The sequence below is a fragment of the Sarcophilus harrisii genome, chromosome 1, assembly GCF_902635505.1.
Source record: "Sarcophilus harrisii chromosome 1, mSarHar1.11, whole genome shotgun sequence".
Taxonomy (NCBI): domain Eukaryota; kingdom Metazoa; phylum Chordata; class Mammalia; order Dasyuromorphia; family Dasyuridae; genus Sarcophilus; species Sarcophilus harrisii.
Genome location: NC_045426.1, coordinates 641397386 through 641420434, shown reverse-complemented (window position 1 = coordinate 641420434; position 23049 = coordinate 641397386). Strand labels below are relative to the sequence as shown.

General features: G+C 35.2%; 1 protein-coding gene across 1 annotated transcript; it reads left to right on the top strand.

Moving 5' to 3' along the window:
* The first annotated feature begins 10286 nt into the window (after positions 1-10286).
* On the top strand, positions 10287-22557 carry LOC100932327 (zinc finger protein 420-like). The gene is made up of 3 exons (XM_023496675.2): positions 10287-11009; positions 13094-13211; positions 19929-22557. The coding sequence occupies exon 3, from the start codon at positions 20152-20154 to the stop codon at positions 21787-21789; it is 1638 nt and encodes a 545-aa protein (XP_023352443.1). The 5' UTR covers positions 10287-11009; positions 13094-13211; positions 19929-20151; the 3' UTR covers positions 21790-22557.
* Positions 22558-23049: the final 492 nt, after the last annotated feature.

Here is a 23049-nt window from a genome sequence, read left to right as displayed (position 1 = left end):
CTGAACTTAATTTCAAAGACAAAACATTATTTTGGTAATTAGGCAAAATGTCAGTGGTGATATAGAATAAAATCAATTATAAAAATCAATTCTGATTTTTTTCACCAGATGATGTAGAAGCAATCTTTATTATAGAATCTGTGCTTTGTGGGCTTTCCTTGAAAGCCAGAGATGCTAATCCTGAAAGAATCCCAGGACAGGGATTACTCCATTTATGTGGCTTGTTTGTGGCATATAAAAAGGCCAGCCCATGATGAAATCACTACCCCTTAGATTTGTCAGATATCCCACTAATATTCAAATCACTACATTAATCTGACTCAACACCTTATAGACTAGATGAGTTTCTGTATGGAGATGTGTGGTCCTGTATCTATTTGAACCAATGTTTTTATATTTTGAATATCTTTTACATGCTCTTAAGTAAACTTTTTATTAAATGTTGGATTGTCTGTGAAGGTTTCATTTTGTTCAGTCCTAAGCCCAATTCTCCAGATGGGCCTGAGCCAGACTTTGCCTGCAGTACAAGGAATTTAACATTTTCCATGCTAAGACTAAGCTAGACCAAGGCTTCAGTGCTTGGAAATTTTGAGGATCCTTGAATTCCCCCCTCCAACTAATACAGTGAATGATAGGGGACTCTGAGGACCTAGATGAAGTTCTAATGCTTATTCAGGGATCCAGAAAAACACTTCACCATTCTCTACACCTCTGTTCTGGGATGGGCCTGAACCAGGCCTGAACACTCAGTGTAGGTTGCCTGGATAAAGAAGGGGTCAAATGGCACTGCCTTTGGTCAGAAGGACCCAAATTGAAGATGCAACTCATTTTTATAAACTTAGAATAATAATAGGCCAGCATCACAGGGATGAGAGATCATTATTGATTACATCAAAGAAAGTGAGGGCAGCCTTCACATCAGATAAAGATCACCTCTATAAGGATTTTGTGAATCTTATATAAGTCTTGGTTGCATCCTGGGGTAATAAAGATAAGGTGTGTAGGTTTACTGATAATTGAGGGATTAGACAAAACCATCTTTTTAAAAGGGGAATAAGGAAGTTAATACAGATGAGAAACTTTTTGTTCCCTGTCTCAGCAATTGAGATCCTTTATGGAAAGAGGCAGATTATAGAAACAGGCAAGAATTTGGTAAAAGATTTATGATGGATTAGAGGGAGTATCATATAGCAGAAATGAGTTCCTTTGCTTATTTAAAGTTGATAATGAGCCTCATTACTGGCAATCTATATTGCTAGTAATAATCATGTCTTCAATAGAAGTAGGTAAATTGAAATGAGAGGAAAAACTTTGAGAGTTCAGTTTTGGACTTGAGCTTAAGCTGTGTCTGGGATGTCCAAGTGAAATTTGGTAGGTAGATAGTTGGAGATAAGTGACTAAGGTTAACATTGAAATATTTGCTCAAGAACTGGTTTCCAAATATTTACTATTCTTGATTCTGAGAGATACTCTCTTCTGAGAAAGTTGCCTATGCTAATCTCAAAGAAGGCTCTCTTTAGTTTTACCATGTCCTTTGTCTAGGTTGTGTCTCTGCTTACCTATTATCACCTTCCATCTTCTCCTGAAGTATGATGTCAATTCCAAGAGCTAGGATGGTCACTTTTTATTTAAACATTAGTGTCTATCATTAGTCTCTTTTCATTCCAGTATTTTTTCCAAGAACAGAAAAATAGCATATTTTGTTTCTTATTTCAGATTATGAAAACAAACAAAATAAATAGATGAAGAAAATCTCAAAGTAGTAGAATTAAATGGAGAAAAATTAGGAAAACTTGTAAAGAACTTTTCTCAGGAATCAGGATCTAGAGAATATTTTGAATCTGAAGGAAGCTTAAACATATATTTGAAAAATTTCTCAGCAGTGGTTTTGAGGAAATTATTTTCTCAGGAGAAGGATGTTAGTAAAATAAAATTTCAAAACTCTTCCAATAAACATTAGCAAAAAATGTAATGAGTTTAAGAGAAATTTCAGGCTAACTACCACACTCATTCACAATGCAGAGAAATACAAAAAAAGAGCCCATGCATATTATACTTGTGCCAAAAATTTTAAACATAATTCATACCTTATTCAAGATCAAATAATTTACTGTAAAGGAAAGTCACACAAATGTGATGAATATGGTAGATTTTTCAGGTGGGACTCAAATCTTAATGAACAAAAAAAATTCATGGTGGAGAGAAACCATTGTAATGAGAGCTTTCAGTCAGTGTTGTACCACAGTTCTTTTTTAATTGTTGTGCCTCAGTTTCCCTAATTGTTCTGCCTCAGTTGCCCTAAATTGTTCTGTCTCAGTTTCCCTAATTGGCCCTCCCTCAGTATTCTTAATTGTTCTGCCTCAGTCCCCTTAGTTGCAAACCGCCCCCTCCAGTCCATTAAGACTGGTATAACTCAGAGGTAATAAATCGTCAATGTGTAAACTCAAAAAGGGGGAGTCCAGACTTTTTGTCTCTAATCAGACACTTAATTCCCCTTTTGTTAGAATTTATTGGTCCTACTCCCCAACCTGTCAGAACCAGATTAATGGTTCTTGCCTGGAGATTCCCACTCATCAGAGTTTGGACTCTACCTCCCTGCCTTTGTTTAATTACTGTGTATAAATATGTCATTGAGAACTCAAATTTGCTGCTGGATGCTGGATTCTTGGAGATGATAGTCTCATTCAGCCCTGGGACCAAACCATGGATCCATTTGGTCCCAGTAAATCTCTCTCTTTCAAATGATTAAAAAACACTCTAATCTCTATCTTGCCTCAGTTTCTCCAGCATTACATTAACTCCTGGCTTAATCAGAGTCAGTTAAATCATGCTGGAGAGAAATCTTTTCTAGTGATTATTGTAAAACCACTTTTAATTCAACTCTTAACATAAGAAAATTTACAGTGGAGAGAAACTGAATGTGATAAAGCTTTTAATCTAAATTCACATCAGAAAAACTCAGAGGGAAACCATTTAAATATGATGAATGTGAGAAAACATCCAGTATAGATCACATCTTATTTAATACCAGAGAATTCACTGGATTCAAACCTTTTGGATGTGATGAGTGGGAAAACATTTAGCTTGTATTACAGAACTTTCATATAGAAGAGAGGTCCCATTAATGTAAGGAACATGGGAGAGCTTTTAAGAAGAAATCATTACTTATTAAACATCAAAGAATTATACTGAAGAGAGACTCTATCAGTCATCATGTCATCAAAGTCATCATGAAAAGCATGCATCTTATTCTACACCAAAGAAATCCCATTGGAGAAAGACCATACAAAGGCAATCCTTATATCAAATAATTCATAGTGGAATAAAACCACACAAATGGAATGAATGTGGGGAAGTCTTAAGATGGGGGTTCATACCTTATTTAGCATCAATTAATTTACACTGGAAAGAAATATAAATATTTAAATGCTTTTAAATGCAACTCAATTCTTATACTATTTCAAAGAACTCAGATACTGGTGAGAAGCCCTATATATTCAGTGAAGGTGGTAAAGGCTTCATTCAAAGCTCACAACTTATTCAGCATCAAAGAATTCATACTGAAGAAAAACTTTCTGCTTGTATGGAGTATGGGAAGGCCTTTAGTCAAAACTCATAAATTACTTCAGAGAATTCATATTAAAGAAAAGTCTCATAAATGTAGTGAATGTAGAGAAGCTTTTTTGTCAGACTTCACAGCTTAAGACTACACCAGAGAAGTTATACTGGAGAGAAACCCCATAAATGTATTGAATGTGGGAAAGCCGTCAGAGAAAACTCACTTCTTGAGTTCAAGAGTTTATGCTGGTGAGAAGCTTAAGAATATCAGGAATGTGGGAAAGCTTTCAGAGTCAACTCTTGTTCAGCATCAGATCATTAATAATAGAGTAAAAATTTTCAAGTGTATTGAATGTTAAAAAACTATTAGAGCTCATACCTAATTCCATATCAGAAAACTCAAATTGATGAGAAATTAATAAATATGAATACCTTTGAAATCTTAAGCATTATAAAACATTCAAATTTTACTTCAGAGGAATTGAATAAAAGTGATAAGTATAAGAAAACTTCAATTATAATTCTACATTAAAAACTCATTTTGGAGAAAAATCCTGTGTGGGATGTGGAATGACTACTCCCAAAATGACTACTCAGAGATCACTCAAAGTAGAAAGCAGAAAGATTGTTTATTATTAAATTCTCAAGAGAATGGGCAGTCCCACTTCAAGATAAGGTACTCACAGCAGGAGAGCCAAAGACTCAGTGGATACACACAGATTTATAGTTTTTGTTACAAGGGATTAAATCACAAGTAAGAGAGCATTGAGGGGGGAGAGGACATCTAATTGGTTGTTGCTATCCAGAGAGATTGGAATAGAAGGTTTCTGTTTCCCCGAAAACACCTGATTTCTAAGAAACAGAAAATCAGGCCTTTAGGCTTTAGATAATCAAGCAGACAGTGTTTAAACTAATAGAATAAATATGGATAAATGTCAAATACTGATAAATGTCACTGACTAATGTTAAGTAAATATGTCTGCAACCAACCAAGGCCAAGCAAATATGCCTGCACACATTGTACCCATGCAGGTCATAGAGAAACATGGGAATAATGAAAATAAAAAGAATTCATACATTACTGTAAGTTCTTTATCTTTCCATTCTATACAATCCTATAAATGTAATTCATTTAACTCTTCAGTTTTAGCCCTCATTTAATGTAAAAGTCTTCATAATGGCAAAAATATAAGAATTCCAATAAGAATATTTTAATAGCTTCAGCAAAGTACACAGATCTCATAGAATTTCAAAAATGGGGGGGCCTCAGAAATCAGCTTGTCCCAATCTGTAAATGAACAAAAATATTCTCACAATATCTCTGACAAATGCTTGAGTACCTCTACTGATAGCACTTCTTCCAGGCAGCATATTACCGTTTTGAATAATTTATGATTAGAAAGTTTTCCTTTGAGCTGAATTCTACCTATGACTTCAATTTATTGCTTCTATCTTTGTTCTCTGGTGCCAAAACAGAACAAAGTTCCTTTCCCCCATGATAATACTTCACATGCTATAATTCAGCTATCATATCTTCCCCAAAATAATCTCTTTAGATGAAACAGTCTTCCCTTAAATTGATGTCATTATTCTTTCATTTTCCAACTATTCTCTTTGCCCTCTTTCAAACCCTGCTATTTTGGGAAATTTTCTTCCTAAATTGTATTCTTACCAAAGCAAATTATAACAGAATATCTTGCCTTCTTTTAATGTGGCTTAAGATCAGGTCAGTTTTTCCACAGTGTCATGTCTCTTTGTTTACTTAAATTTAACTGCAATCCTCTAAAATACTTAAGAACTTTTTACAATAATTAATTTCAATTACTTTCCTTTTCATCTTATATTGATTCATCTAATATTCAAGTTTGGATATTTTTATTTCTCCATATTAAATTTTATCTTTATAAATTTGACCTATTATTTTATCCTATTATTTTATCTTTTGGGAACCTGACTCTTGTTAATCAAAATGTTCCCACATTGGGAAATTCATAGGAAGGTATAATCCCATGTATATAAATGTCGATCCATTTTCTGACAAAATGTAATAAAAATCCATACACTTATAGATAAGGTTTTCATTTATTTAGAACATCAGATATAGTGACTGAATTTGAGGAACAAATCATGGGATCACAGAATCAGAATTGGAAGAGACCTTAAAGACCATATAGTCCACACATTTTATTTTTTAAAAGAGGAAACCAAGGCTCAGAGTGGTTCTGAGATTATAAGGTGAGGGACAGAGTTAAAATTCTAATTTTGGTTCTCCGACTTCCTACTCAGGTACTCTTTCCAGTATACCATGCTGTTTCCTTCTAATTCAGTCTGACAAGATACATACCACAGCAGGACAAAAATCTCTTTCCAAAGGAGGCCATGTTTTACTGAGGGCTGCAACATATAAACCAATAACTTTAGAAATACAGTTGCTATATTCTGTTGGTCCTATCTCCATAAAGTCTTTCCCAATTTGTGATTTTCTCTTCACATACTGACACTATCCTGGTTCAGGTTTTCAAAATATTTTGTCTGGATTGTTGTTATAGCTTCCTCTTCTCAATCAGTGTTTTAAACAGCTATAAAAATAATCTTCCTAAAGTAGATGTCAGACCATCTTGCTCCTGTGCTCAAAATTTTTCAGTAATTATTTTTTCTTTTAGGATGAAATACAAGCTTTTAGCCTATAAAATTTGGCTACAACCTACCTTTCCAACCTTATTTCATATCGTTTCCCATCACATATACTACAGTCCAATTACTAGTTATTTCCTGAACTTTAAAAGCAAACTCTGCCTCTATATTTGTACAGGTTATCTCCCATTCTTAGGATGCCTTCTTGCCTTATTTCTGCTTTTCTGATTCCTTTATTTGCCTTTGAAGTTAAACTCATGTGGTGCTATCTCCATTTAGCTTTCATGGCATCAACATTTTCTTCCTCTTTAAATATTCCCACAGAACTTCATTTGTTCTCTCATCTTCCCTCTTCCCTCCACATCTTATACTTATTTTATTACATCATCTCTTCATAGTAGAATGAGTACAACTTGATGGAGTAGAGGTTACTTAATTTTTGTCTATATTTCCAAAATTTAGCTCAGTGTACTTAGTATATTATGACAGGTACTTAAGAATATTTGTTGAATTGAAACTGGAACATATGAATATCTCACAAGAGAGATGAGTCAGTAGTTACATAAATATTCTCTAGTTTAGTATGTAAGTCCTTCTGGTCTCTGCTTCTTATCCTTTATAAGTCTATCCTATCTCTTCATTCACTATTGCGTGGCCAATTATTAATTCAGCAGTTATTTATCATGTGCCTACTCTGTATAAAACACATGAAAGGAGTGTAGTTAATACAAATTCTTATACAAAGAAGATACAAACTTTTTCTTTTATCATGCTACAATACAGTGGTGAATAGAAATGGAATATGAAATAATCAAATAGGCCTACAATAAATTTATAAAACTCTTATGCAAATGAAATAACCAAGAGTATCAGAGAATTAATGTGCTAAGCAAGATTGAATAGTTTTATTGTCATGTAGACCCAAACTTTGTTCCCTTGTAGATTCATATTATCTTCTCCTCATCTGGGATAAATGCCTACCTTTTTTTTTCCACTTATGTTCACTTTATTTTTTTAAAAATTTTTTTCATAGCTTTTTATTTACAAGTTATATGTATGGGTAATTTTACAGCATTGACAATCGCCAAATCTTTGGTTCCAATTTTTCACCTCCTTCCCCCCACCCCCTCCCCTAGATGGCAGGATGACCAGTAGATGTTAAATATATTAAAGTATAAATTAGATACACAATAAGTATACATGACCAAACCATTATTTTGCTGTATAAAAAGAATCAGACTCTGAAATATTGTACAATTAGCCTGTGAAGGAAATCCAAAATGTAGGGAGGCAAAAATATAGGGATTGGGAATTCAACGTAATGGTTCTTAGTCATCTCCCAGAGTTCTTTCGCTGGGCGTAGCTGGTTCAGTTCATTACTGCTCCATTGGAACTGATTTGGTTCATCTCATTGCTGAAGATGGCCAGGTCCATCAGAATTGGTCATGATATAGTATTGTTGTTGAAGTATATAATGAACTCCTGGCCCTTCTCATTTCACTCAGCATAAGTTCGTGTAAGTCTCTCCAGGCCTTTCTGAAATCATCTTGTTGGTCATTTCTTACCGAACAATAATATTCCATAATATTCATATACCACAATTTATTCAGCCATTCTCCAATTGATGGGCGTCTATTCAGTTTCCAGTTTCTGGCCACTACAAAGAGGGCTGTCACAAACATTCGTAATGCCTACCTTTTACTAAAATAAAATAAATACTAATAAAAAAAGTATATAACCCCTTTGTTATAGAGCTTGTTCTAGCCTCTGGTTCCCTTGGGTGGATGATGAGTGAAAGGTGCTTGGGATTGGAGAAAACCAGGGTTGGAGTGAAAATGTCCACACAGGATTCTCTTTGAGTCAAAGCTTTATTTTGCCAAAGGTGGGTAGGCCAAATAGTCTCGGTAACTAGCTGACTATTAGGGTTAGGGTCAAGAATGCTTATATATTATAAATCTGATTCTAAGCTATAGTTAGGAATACTTAGATTGCTATAGAAACACTATTGTTTTTAAAATAGTAGCCTACACCTGGGGTCTGTTGAAAACAGAAATAGTTAAAACATCAATGTGGTTGCCTAAGTTCAAGGAATAGTTACTAGGGAAGCATTCTTTCCATGGCCTAAGCAAGTCTAAACATATTTATTGTTAGTGATTTTAGAAAAGAATTATGTTAGTAATATGTTAGGTATAGGGGAAGGCAGAGAAAGGGCAGAGTTGTCTTTTTTTCTATTATAACTTTTTATTGACAGAACCCATGCCAGGGTAATTTTTGTAAAAAAATTAAACATTATTACAACAACTCACTTCTGTTCCGATTTTCCCCACTTTCTCTCCACCCCCTCCCCTAGATGGCAAGCAGTCCTATATATGTTAAATATGTCGCAGTATATCCTAGATACAATATATGTGTGCAGAACCAAACAGTTCTCTTGTTGCACAGGGAGAATTGGATTCAGAAGGTAAAAAATAACCCAGGAAGAAAAACAAAAATGCAAACAGTTTACATTCATTTCCCAGTGTTCTTTCTTTGGGTGTAGCTGCTTCTGTCCATTATTGATCAATTGAAACTGAGTTAGGTCTCTTTGTCAAAGAAATCCACTTCCATCAGAATACATCTTCATACAGTATCGTTGTTGAAGTATATAATGATCTACTGGTTCTGCTCATTTCACTTAGCATCAGTTCATGTAAGTCTCCCCAGACCTCTTGTATTCATCCTGCTGGTCATTTCTTACAGAACAATAATATTCCATAACATTCATATACCACAATTTACCCAACCATTCTCTAATTGATGGGCATCCATTCATTTTCCAGTTTCTAGGCACTACAAACAGGGCTGCCACAAACATTTTGGCACATACAGGTCCCTTTCCCTTCTTTAGTATCTCTTTGGAGTATAAGCCCAGTAGTAGCACTGCTGGGTCAAAGGGTATGCACAATTTGATAACTTTTTGGGCATAATTCCAGATTGCTCTCCAGAATGGTTGGATTCATTCACAACTCCACCAACAATGCATCAGTGTCCCAGTTTTCCCGCATCCCCTCCAACATTCATCATTATTTTTTCCTGTCATTCTGGCCAATCTGACAGGTGTGTAGTAGTATCTCAGAGTTGTCTTAATTTGCATTTCTCTAATTAATAGTGATTTGGAACACTTTCATATGAGTGGTAATAGTTTCAATTTCATCATCTGAAAATTGTCTTTTCATATCCTTTGACCATTTATCAATTGGAGAATAGCTTGATTTCTTATAAATTAGAGTCAATTTTCTATATATTTTAGAAATGAGGCCTTTATCAGAACCTTTAACTGTGAAGATGTTTTCCCAGTTTGTTGCTTCCCTTCTAATCTTGTTTGCATTAGTTTTGTTTGTACAAAGGCTTTTTAATTTGATGTAATCAAAATTTTCTATTTTGTGATCAATAATGGTCTCTAGTTCATCTTTGGTTACAAATTTTTTCCTCCTCCACAGGTCTGAGAGATAAACTATCCTATGTTTTTCTAATTTATTTATAATCTCATTCTTTATGCCTAAATCATGGACCCATTTTGTTCTTATCTTGGTATACTGTGTTAAGTATGGGTCCATGCCTAATTTCAGGGCAGAGTTGTCTTACCACCAGTTGCAGTGTATTGCAAAAACATGAGAACTCAATGCTACTTTTATGGGCAAGCAGGTTGTTATGATGATACACGATTGAAGAGAAGGGAAGTAGACTCCAGATACAAAGAAGTTTCTTGGGTAAATGAACTGGAGCCTGGATCTGGGATTGAATAGATATCCTGCAGTTTAAATTACATTCAATTATTGCTTCTACTGTAGCTATGCTCTTACTAATCTAATTTAATTGTGTTTAAATTTTCTTTGAATGAAAATGGTTAAGGAAAGGCAACTAAATAAAGGTCATGGTCAACTAAGTAGGCGGCACCAACAGGAACTCCACGAGTCATTGGCCTAGATCTCTTGACTTGGGTTGCCACACAATTGCCAGCCACTCCTGTCCATGGTCCTGATCGGTCACAGTGAACCACACAGGAACACACATGCCTATCTCAAACACACCTTCTTAGATTAGAAAGAAACGGGGACAATCCACAAAACAATGCCAAATAAGACATTGTGTTCCAGGATTTGTAGGATAATCAGGTATTAGACTCTTGCTCTTGTTTGGCTCCTCCACTTGTAGCAGGGAGCGGAAACTTTAGAGAGAAATAGGATTGATGTTAGGGAAAACTTTCCAGCAATTAGAGTGGAATGAGCTATCTCCGGAGGCAAGCAGTAGATCTTCAAAGGCTAGATGGCCTCTAGGAGAGTAAATTGCAGAGGGGATTCAGTCAAGTGCAGGTTGGACTAGATGGATTCTGAAGAGCTTTACGATGCTGAGATTCTGTGATGCGGAGGTCCGAGGAGAGCAATGATCGGCTGATCTCGTTTTGATGGGCAGTTGTTAGTCTTTGGCAGGAGTGAGGAGCGAGAAAATGCTCGAAGCCTCCAGCCTCCTACAGCTTTGTGATCCTCGTGGTGAGATTCGGTCTAACGGTCTGGGTCAGAGTGCCTGGAGAAAGGCAGCGACGTGAGGATTCTTGGGAGTGGGCTTTCAAGAAACAGGGTGAGGAGAGCCATCGAGATTATGGAATCCTCCAAGCGTCCTAGAACGGTCGTAGACACTAGCTAGAGTCATGGGGCCGCTTCCTGTCCTTGTTCAGCTCGTTTCCGTCCGGCTTACCCCAGTTTAATAGTGGGTTGCAATCAAAACTCCGCCCCCTCCCCTCTCCTCAGGCTCCGCGCGCCCCGCGTCCGGAGCAGACGGTGAGTCGGGGTCGGGGGCAGTCCGAGCACTGGGTTGGGTTGTGGGCAGCGAGAAGAGCCCTAGCCGGTTAGACTCATTAATCTCTCTATCTTCACTCTGCCATGTAGTCACTTAGTGGGAACTTGGGCAAGCTCTTTTTCCCTCCAGGACTCAGTTTCCCCCTCTGTAAAAACGAGAGGGTCTAACTAGGTAGGTCTCTGAATCGCTTTCCAGCCCCGACAGTCTGGGGCCCTCGGGATAGAGGGGGAGAGGAGGGCAATGAAAAACATTGGGGTTGTCACAAGTGGAGGAAGGGGAGGGCCCTCCACGTCTGGCCACTGCATATAGTGCTGGACTTGGAGGCAGGAAGACTCGGGTTCAAATCCTGCCCCTGATGTTTGCTGGCAATTTGACCCTGGCCAATCGAAAAGTTTCCTCACGTGTAAAATGGAGATGAATACTCCTTTAAAGCCTAATCTCACAGGGTTGTGTGAGGCTCAAATGAGATTATTTCTGCAAAAGGCTTTGCAAACTTTAAAGCACGACATAAACACCGAACTTTATCGTTAACCTGTTAAGTCCTTACAGCTTTCCTGGGCCAAGTGAGAGTTGAAAATCCTACCCTTAGCTTAGAAAGGGCTTAGATGGCCCTTAGCTTTGTTCCATATGCTGGGTCCTCCTTGGGCTTCACTCTATGCAGAGGCCGTCGCAATGTTGGCAATATTTAATTCAACAAACATTTATTAAGCTCAACTTAAGATAATACAGCAGTACAAATGTAACAGTCCTTGCTTTAAAGAGCAAGTTCTCTTTCTTTGTGGTCTCTATTAACTGTCGTTTCAGTGGTTAAAACCTTTGTTAAGTTCGAGGTACTGAAGGACATACAAAGGAAAAAAAGGCCCCAGGACCTGCCCTTAAGGAGCTTGTAGTCTCCTGGGGAAGATTCTGATGCAAGTAAAAGGAGTAAAAGAAGATTATAAAAATTTGAGAGCTCCCTCTTGGTGGAAAGATTATGTAACATAAGTTTTGTGTAACAATTATTATCTGTGCTGAGCATTGAAAATAACTTAAGCAGGTAGAGATTGGGCAGCTATGTGGTGCTATGTATAGAAAGGGGCCTGGAGTCAAGAAGACCTGACTTCAAATTAGGCCTCAGATATTAGTTGTGTATCTTGAGTAAGTCATTGAACCCTGTTTTCCTCAGTTTCCTTATCTTTAAAATGAGATGGAGGAGGAAATAGCAAACCACTCTAGTATTTTTGTCAAGAAAACCCCAAAAATGATCACAAAGAATTGGACTCCACTAAAACAACTGAAGGAAAAAACCTATAACATACTGGATAAGTAATCATCTAGCCTCTACTTGATGAACCTTCAAAGAAAAAGAAGTCACCACCTCCCAAACGCAGACCATTCCACTTTTAGATAGTTCTGTTAGTTTTTCTTGACATCAAATCTAAGTTTGTCTCTGTGGGACTTCTAACAATTAGTTATAGTTCTTTCCTCAGTGGTCAAAGCCAATTACCTTTTTGCACATGACAGTCCTTCAAATACTTAAATCATAGCTATCATGTTCTGTTTAATCTTCTCCAAGCTAAACAAGTAAGTTTCTTTAACTAATTCTCAGATAAATAGACCCATTTTGGCTACATTGGTTTTGTTTGTGTAAAACCTTTTTAATTTCATGTAATTAAATTATGTATTTTACCTCTTATGGGGTACAAAAGTTTCTTATCCTTCCAAGAAAGACGTATAAAAATAATTGCTCTGGTTTCTTTGGTATATTTCTTTTTACACTTTTTTTTTCCCATAATGACCCTATGAAGGAGGTCAAATATGTCCATTTTATGAATGAGGAAACTCAGGCAGGAAGGTAATGACTTGCCCCAGTCTTTTGACTTTAAGATTATGCTCTTTCTACTACTTAGTGAACTTCTTGTCCTTATGTGCTTGAATTCTACTTTTCCAAGGGACGACTACTTTGAGGGAAGTGTTTTTTTTTTTTTTTTTAAAGTCTCTACTCTTGGCATTACTCCCTTTCCACTTGCTTTAACTTCCATTCCTGGCACAAACCAGTATATTCTGTTTCTTTCCATATAAATAGGACTTAAAGATTCTAACCCTGATGTGATTTCCCAGCTGGAGCCAGGGGGAACAGCTATGGGCTTTGAATCTGCAGGAAACTAAAGAAAAAGATGATTCCCATAGAGATTCCTACACAGGTAAAGTAGAGAGATTAGTTAGTGGGAATACTGATCATTTTTATCTCCATAATTATTCAGATTTTCTAAATGTTCTTCCTTTTGCTTAGTAATTATAGTATATGTACACAATTGTTTTCCTATTGTTCCTCCCATGAAAATATAAGTTCTTTAGAGTAATAGTAAGTTTTTAAAAATTATTTTCATTTGTTTTTTGCTTTTCTTTGTCTCCCCAGTGCTTAGCACAGTTGTCTAGCACATAGTAACCACTTGCAATAGAAAATGTCTCAGGACAGTAGTAGACAAATCAAAAGAACTTGCTTTGAGAAAAAGCAGAGAGAACAAGAAAGTTGAGGGCATTCTGCACTCCTTAGGGAAACCCTTGAAGAACAAGAACTTGGTATCACCATAACTTCAAGTGGCCTGTCCATTATCATGTTCAGAAGAAAAGCTAAAACTTTCAGTTCAACATGTATTAACTGGCTAATCTCTACAAAATATTTCTAGAAACTCTGGAAATGTTAGTGACAAGTGAAGTCTGGGTCCTGAGTGTTAGATGAACAATAGCATGGTATCATAAAAAAAGAATACTTGCCTTGGAGTAAAGAAACTCTAGATTTGGATTTTGGTTCAGACATATAATAGCTACATGACTGTGGGAAAACCCTATAAATAATTACTTTTAGCTTTTGTTATTTTAGTTATTGGAGAAAGTGTGGATGATAAAACGTACACTACCTACCTTACCAGTTTGTGGTGGAGATTTTGTAAATCTTGAACTGCTCTGTAAGTCCCAGATGTTGCTGTTGTGTTTTTGTTTTTCTGGAAGGCACAATAATACAGATTAGAGGTGACAAGTTTCCTGACTAGCACTGGCAGGAGGCCTGGAGGGAAAGAGATGGGCAACAAAACTGTTGAGGATTCAGAAAGGAAACAATTTCTAGTGGGCAGAAATGGAGGTGACAATACCTTTGAGATGAATAGGATGATGATAACTAAAAACAGAAAGAAGATAGAGTGGCTCAATTTTAATTTTGCTTTTCTTTTATACCAAAAAGAATTATCTTTGCACTAAAAAGAGTAAAATAGAATAATGACATAAGGAATTGATATCCAAAGTAAAACAGAGAAATAATAAGGAATCTATTTGCCCTTGATAAATTCAAGTCACCTAAATGAACTCAATGTTTGTGATTTTTGAAACACTTTCAGTGATATTTGAAAGATCTTTGAAAATGAGAGGCAAAATAATAAAAGGACCCTATTCTCTTCCCTTTTGAAAAAACAAATGATCTCTTACTACTCTGAAGGACTTAGGATGAAAAATCCTATCTACATCCAGAAAAGGAACTGATTGTGTCTGAATACAGATTGAGTCATTCTTTCTGTCTTATCTGTCTGTCTTTCTCTTTCTCTCTCTCAACTTTATTTTTCTTGAGGGTCTTATTTTTATTAGGATAGGAAATCTATGTTTTCTTTCACAACGTGAATTTTATGGAAATGTTTTACATAACTTCATGTGGTTTCTTAATTGTCAATGGGGACAAGGGAGAGAACCTAGAACTCAAAACTTTTAAAAACAAATGTAAAAAAAAATTGTCCTAAAGTAAGTGGGGAAAATATTAAATTAATAAATAAAATAAATTTGGGCCTTTGTTCAATTCTTGTAGATATAGACTTTTTTTTCTGAGAGAATGGTTTTTCTAATTTCAAAGATAGACAGAAAATGAGATGCCATCATTTTTGATTATCTTTCCTACTAGTCAACCTTGCAACATTTCCATGAAAAGGTTTCTTCCTTGGAAGCTTCTGTGTCACAGTTTACTTAAGTTGTCCTAATAGGTTTATAGTAATTATAGAAAGGGCCTTAGAAGTAATTTTGTCCAACCTTTTCATTTTATAGTTGAGGAAACAGGACAATAAAGAGACTTGTCTGATGTTACATAGCTTATAAGTATCAGAGCCTGGTTTTTTAAACATAGGTTCTCTTATGCCAAATCCCAAATTTTTTTCACTATGCTGTTACTCTCCCTCTTTCTTCTTTAGCATCCAATTTTATTGCTTTACTTCTTCCAGACTTAAAACAAAAGAAAAAAATCCCAAACCGAGCTTTGTGTCAGCGGCTTCTTAACAATGTCAAATTCTTTTTCTTTTGAATATTTCAAATATATTTGAACAAAATGTTACATAGCATATAATATTAATAGCAAGCATTCATATATCATTTTATGATTTGCAAAGCACTTTACATATGTTATTTCATTTAGACCTCACAAAAATAATAGGTGCTTTTTCAGGAGACTGAAATTGAGAGGTTAAATGATTTGCTAACATATCTAAGTAGGTATCTGAGGTAGTGCTTTAACTCAGATTTAAAATCAGTTACTTCCCCAAATGAGGAAAACTCATGCTAGCTGTTTATAATGCATTTTTATTTCCCTTCTCAGAGTGTTGTCTGTTATTTTTAAGAATCCATGATGTGGGTATTCAAGCCCTCTACAACTTAATAGATAGTCATTTAGATATGTTGTGGTCAAAAATTTAAATGCTTTGGGATCAACCTGGTGAAAAGCAACTATGAACTTAGATTGATCTTAGACAAAAAAAAAAAAAAAACACAATTACTGTACTTGAAGCTTTTCTATCTTGGTTGGGCCTGTCAGAGTGTCTATTCAGTTGGCATGGCCTCTGAGAACTCAGGATTGTTTATAAACTTATTAGAACAACCTAAGTGAACTGTGACACAGAAGCTTCTAAGGAAGAAACATTTTTATGGAAAGACCTCAGAGGAGGAGCCAAATATTCACATATTAGCCTGGGAATTGTCTTGAAGAGTACTAATTAGGAAAAAATGCTCCTTCCTTTTTTTTCTTCTTCCCTTTCCTGTTTAGAACTTGTGATTTTAATTTACCCAGAGAAAAAGGAATGCTTTCCTTTCTATGAGAAAAATCTTTTGTCCCACATATAAACAATATACTATTAATTCTAGTAAAAAGCAAAACAAACTAATTTAATGGGAAATGGGGGGAATCTTTTACAAATGTTTTGGAATATGCTTTTTTGGTCATGTGATTTGATTGTAAGGTTATTCACTACCTCAAGACAAAAGTAATCCTTTGAGAAAACTCTCCCATCTAAGATTGGCATTAATGGAAATCTAACTGGAGCAGAATATACTTTTAAAAATTATTCATTTTAATATACATTGCTTTATGAATCATGTTGGGAGAGAAAAATCAGAATAAAAGGGAAAAGCCATGGGAGAGGAAAAAAACCCCAACAGAAAAAAAAAGAAGTGGATATAGCATGTGTTGATTCAATCTCCATGGTTCTTTTTCTGAATGCAGATGATATTTTCTGTCCAAAGTCTATTGGTATTGCTTTGGATCATTGAAAGAAGAACCAAGTCTTTCATAGTTGATTATTATACATTCTTTTTTTTAATATACCTTTTTATTTACAAGACATACGCATTGGGTAATTTTTCAGCATTGATAATTGCAAGACCTTTTGTTCCAACTTTTCCCCTCCTTTCCCCCACCCCTTCCCCGACATGGCAGGTTGACGAATACATGTTAATATATTGAAGTATAAGTTAAATACAATATATGTATACATGTCCAAACAGTTATTTTGCTATTTGTACAAAAAAAATTGGACTTTGAAATAGTGTACAATTAGCCTGTGAAGGAAATCAAAAGTGCAGGCGGACAAAAATAGAGGGATTGGGAATTCTATGAAGTGGTTCATAGTCATCTCCCAGAGTTCTTTCCCTGCATGTAGCTGGTTCAGTTCATTACTGCTCTATAAGAACTGATTTGGTTCATCTCATTGTTGAAGAGGACCACGTCCATCAGAATTGATCATCATATAGTATTGTTGTTAAAAGTATATCATGATCTCCTGGTCCTGCTCATTTCACTCAGCATCAGTTCATATAACTCTCTCCAGGCCTTTCTGAAATCATCCTGCTGGTCATTTCTTACAGAACAATAATATTCCATAATATTCATATACCACAATTTATTCAGCCATTCTCCAATTGAGGGGCATCCATTTAGTTTCCAGTTTCTGGCCACTACAGAGAGGGCTGCCACAAACATTCTTGCACATACAGGTCCCTTTCCCTTCTTTAAAATCTCTTGGGTGTATAAGTCCAGTAGTAAGACTGCTGGATCAAAGGGTATGCACAGTTTGATAACTTTTTGAGCATAGTTCCAAATCGTTCTCCAGAATGGCTGGATTTATTCACAATTCCACCAACAATGTATTAGTGTCCCTGTTTTCCCACATCCCCTCCAATATTCTGCATTATCTTTCCCTATCATTCTAGCCAATCTGACAGGTGTGTAGTGGTATCTCAGAGTTGTCTTCATTTGCATTTCTCTGATTAATAATGACTTGGAGCATCTTTTCATATGGCTAGAGATAGTTTTAATTTTTTTCGTCTGAGAATTGTCTGTTCATATCCTTTGACCATTTATCAATTAGAGAATGGCTTGATTTCTTACAAATTAGAGTCAGTTCTCTATATATTTTGGAAATGAAGCCTTTATCAGAACCTTTGACTGTAAAAATGTTTTCCCAGTTTATTGCTTCCCTTCTAATCTTGCCTGCATTAGTTTTGTTTGTACAAAAACTTTTCAATTTGATATAATCAAAATTTTCTATTTTGTGATAAATAATAATCTCTAGTTCTTCTTTGGTCACAAATTCCTTCCTTCCTCCACAATTCTGATAGGTAAACTATCCTATGTTCTTCTAATTTATTTATAATCTCATTCTTTTTGCCTGGGTCATGAACCCATTTTGACCTTATCTTGGTGTACAGTGTTAAGTGTGGGTCAATGTCTAGTTTCTGCCATACTAATTTCCAATTTTCCCAGCAATTTTTGTCAAACAGTAAGTTCTTATCCCAAAATCTGGGGTCTTTGGGTTTGTCAAACACTAGATTATTAAAGTTATTGACTGTTTTGTCCTTTGAACCTAACCTATTCCACTGATCAGCTAGTCTATTTCTTAGCCAAGATTATTGTACGTTCTTGCTGTTATCATGTACAATGTATTCTTGGTTCCAGAGGAATATACTTTTAGCTAAATACTTGCAATAATTGCACAAAGCTTACAGAAAATAAGGCTGATGTAATGAGGTAGAAGAAGGATACAAGAAAATTGGAAGCATGTATAGTCTTTAGAGTACTGGAGAGTGGTTTCCTAAGGTCAGTTGGATTTTGATAGTGAATTTAAACTCAGATACTTTAAATTCAGATACTGTCATCTCCCAGAACTTTTTGTCAGAAAGGATATTGATAGTAGTAGTCTGAGACACATTGTAGCAGATTGTATTCTAGTAATGATTTAATCCAATTCAGCAAAAGTCTAAATGCTTACTTCTGTGTAGCCACATCATTCTGGCATGGAGGTAATTCTGAGTTATCAAAAGTACACACTCTGGAAGCTATTACCAAGGTTGAGAGAGTGCAAATGTGAGCCTGCATTGTAGAAATTTGGTTTTGCTTGGTTATTCATCTTTACTATAATATGGTTTTCTTTTTCCTTTTTTGTTGTTAAAAGATTGAGTTTGTAGAATGGCAGGAGAATGAGAAGAGATAGGAATAGGTGGCAGAAAAAAGAAAAGAAAGTCACAATGAGGTACTTTTCTGTTATATATGTCATTAATTTTTTTATATATTTACTTATGAATCATGTTCGGAGAGAAAAATCAAAACAAAAGTGAAAAACCAGGAGAGGAAAAAAAGAAGAAAATGAGAAAAAAGTGAACATAGCATGTGTTGATTTATATTCAATCTTCATGGTTCTTCTCTCTCTGAATACAGATGGTGTTTTCCATCCAAAATTTTTTGGGATTGTTTTGTATCACTGACCTGCCGAGAAGAACCCACTCTGTCATAGTTGATAATTGCACAATCTTCTTGTTGCTGTGTATAATGTTTTTCTAGTTCTACTTGTTTCAGCATCAGTTCATATAAATCTTTCAGCCTTTCTAAAATTAGCCTTAATTTTTTAAAACAGTGAACAAAGAATAAAAGATGTGCCAAATCTAAGCTCAGATAACTAGGACAGGCTATTCCCACCCACAAGAAAGTTCTTATTTTATGGAGAACTTTCTTCTCTAAAATATTCTCCAGTGCTACCTTGCAGCTGGACCAAGTTAGAAGCGAAGACTGTCCTCCTTTTCCCTGTATCAGCAGTTCTTTCTTTCTCAACCATTCTCAAAGAATTATAAAAGTCTTTCAGAATCATTCTTTCACAAATTTTTATCCAGCCTTTGATTAAACACCTCTGGTGACTGTGCTATTTATGAAGCCTTCTGTTCTACTTCTATATAATTCTTATTATTCCTCATCTATCTAGTCACGTTATCTCACCACTGACCATCCATCAAATATTTACTGAAAACTTAAAATGTCTCCCACATACTCTACTTGTATCTCAAAATTTCTTGTTCTTTCCCAATTCTGCTGCCTAACTTGTTCCACTGATCAAATGTTCCACTTTTCTCATTTGGTTTACTTTGTGTTCACTATGCCCCTACTCTAAATTATACCTTTACTTAATTTCTCCTGTTTCCTAGTTCCAACCTTCTACTATCTTTCTAGATTTTATGTTAGTTTTGAGAACAGGCAAAGCCACTTAAAGAGAAGTGTCAATGATGTTATTTCTATTCTGGTTTTTTCTCAGCATAGAGAATATTATATTTTCAATTTCTTGTTTCAGATTCAGAAAGAACTGAGAATAAGCAGTTATATGAAAGAGGGGAAGATTTCAGAAGAGTAGAGTCAAATGGAGAAACACTGTAAATAATCCTAAACAATTTCCCTAAGGAACATAGATTTGGAGAATATTTTGAATATGAGAGAAGTTTAAACATTTATCAATAGAGAAACTCTACAGCATTGACTTTTAGGAAATCCTTTTTCCTCAAAAAATTAATTAAGCCATGATGACTCACAAGAATGCCATTATAGAAGATGTCACCAAAAAATGTAATGAACTTGGAGCAGAATCAGTATTCTTTGTACATCATAAAGGAATAACAAAAGAAAAAGTCCATGAATGTGATAATTGTGGCAAAAATTTTGAGCAGAAATCAGCTTTTTTTCTACACCAGAGAATTCACACTGCAGAGAAACCACACAGATGTAATGAATGTGGGAAAATTTTCAGTCGAAGCTCAAACTTGAATGAACATAAAAAAATTCATATTGGAGAAAAACCATATAAATGTAATAAATGTTCAAAAGCTTTCATTTGTAGTTCCCGGCTCATTCAACATCAGTTAATTCACACTGGGGAAAAAACTTATAAATGTTATGAATGTGGTAAAGCTTTCAGTCTGAATTCACAACTTAATAGACATCAGAAAACTCATACTGGAGATAAACCATTTGAATGCAATGAGTGTCAGAAAACATTTAGCCAGAGATCACACCTTATTCAACATCAAAGAATTCATACTGGAGAGAAACCTTATGGATGTGATAAATGTGGAAAAACCTTTGGTCAGAATTCTCAACTGGTATTACATCAGAGGATTCATACAGGAGAGAGGCCTCATGCATGTAATGAATGTGGGAAAGCTTTCAATCAAAGATCACTACTTATTAGACATCAAAGAATTCACACTGGAGAGAGACCCTATAAATGTGATGTATGTGGAGAAACCTTTATTCAGAACTCACACCTTATTCTACATCAGAGAATTCACACTGGAGAAAGACCCTACAAATGTAAGGAATGTGGGAAATCATTCAGTCAAAGTTCAACTCTTGATCAGCATCAGATAGTTCATACTGGTATAAAACCATACAAATGTAATGAATGTGGGAAAGCCTTCAGTTGGAGTTCACGTCTTATTCAACATAAATTAATACACACTGGAGAGAAACCATATAAATGTAATAAATGTTCAAAAGCTTTCAGTTGCAGCTCAGGCCTTATTTTACATCAGAGAACGCACACTGGAGAGAAACCCTATAAATGTAATGAGTGTGGAAAAGGCTTCATTCAGAGTTCACAACTTATTCAGCATCAAAGAATTCATACTGGAGAAAAACCCTATGAGTGTGATGAATGTGGCAAAGCCTTTGGTCAGAGCTCACAACTTATTCAACATCAAAGAATTCATAGTGGAGAAAAACCTTATGGGTGTGATCAGTGTGGGAAGGCCTTTAGTCAAAGCTCACAACTTACTCTACATCATAGAATTCATACTGGAGAGAAACCTCATAAATGTAGTGAATGTGGAAAAACTTTTTGTCAGACCTCACAACTTAGACTACACCAGAGAATTCATACTGGAGAGAAACCCCACAAATGTACTGAATGTGGGAAAGCTTTCACACAAAGCTCACTTCTTATTAGGCATCAGAGAGTTCACACTGGTGAGAAACCTTATGAATGCCATGAATGTGGGAAAGCTTTCAGCCAGAGTTCAACTCTTGTTCAGCATCAGATCGTTCATACAGGAGTGAAGCTTTTCAAATGTAATCAATGTGGAAAAGCTTTTAGTAGGAGTTCTTACCTTATTCTACATCAGAGAATTCACAGTGATGAGAAATCTACCCAAAGTAATTAATATGAAATTTTTCTGGTACTTTTAAGCTATATAAAGTTGCCTGGAAAAAAAAATAACTGAATGTGATAAGAACAGGAAAGCTACAGATTGGAATTCATACCTTAAACTACATTAGACCAGTATTTGAGGAAAAACTATAAATGTAACACATAAGAAAAAGCCTGCACTTTTAGTATCCTTCATTTAATTTATATCACAATAATCATACTGACAAAAAAAATCAATAAGAGTTTTGTAATGGTTTTACCAATATCTCATTTTTCATCCTCACAGCTTTTCAGAGGTGGCAGGTCCTCATCTTGTTTCAACCTGTAAATGAAAAAGAATCTTCACACACTATCCCTATCAAATAGTAATCTAATCTCTGCTTGAAGACCTCCAGTGATAGGGATTCTTCTTCCTCCTGAGGCACCTTATTATTCTTTTAAACTACAGTTTTTAAAGAAATTTTTTCTTATGTTGTGCTGAAATCTGCAACTTTAACCATTGTCCCTGGTTCTGCTTTAGTGCCAAATAACAACTTTAGTCCCTTTTCCTCATTTTTACTCTTCATGATACTTCATGTCTTCCTCAAAGTTTTATTTTCTTCAGACTATTGGTTCTTAAAATGTGATCCATGGCCTCTTTTCAGAGGTTCCTCAAAGTCAAAACTATTTTCACAATAATAATGTTTAATTTTTAATATGGTAAATAAGTAAACAAATAAATCAGTATGGTAAACAAATATGCTAGCTCATATTTAGTTTATAATCCACCAAAACCCCTCCATATTTTCATGTGAATTATTTTAGTCTATTTAATTGTCTCTTTTAATTTTATATTTATTTACCTGATAACAAAATCTAGGACTTTACATTTATTTATATTAAATTTCATCACGTTAAACTTGGCCCTACATTATAGCTTGATAACTTTTTGAATCCTGATTCAGACATCCAAAATTTTAGTTTTCCCTCCCATATTGAAAAAAAAGTAGTAACATGAAATCCATATGTATAATGTTTGTAGCTTTATTAAATGTCAAAGTCTAAACTGTCACAAAATGTGGTTAAATCCTTTAAGCTTCTCATGAGAAGAACCTTCATCTGTTTAAAACACCAGATATGAAGAAAAATTTTTTACATGACAAATATTTCTTTTATCTTAAACATATAAGGCCTTGTGACCTCTGCTTCACTTCTGTCCATCTCAATTCTATTCTGACTTTTTTTATTCTAACTCTTAAATTTAGTCATCATTTATTTTGTATCTTTTATATAC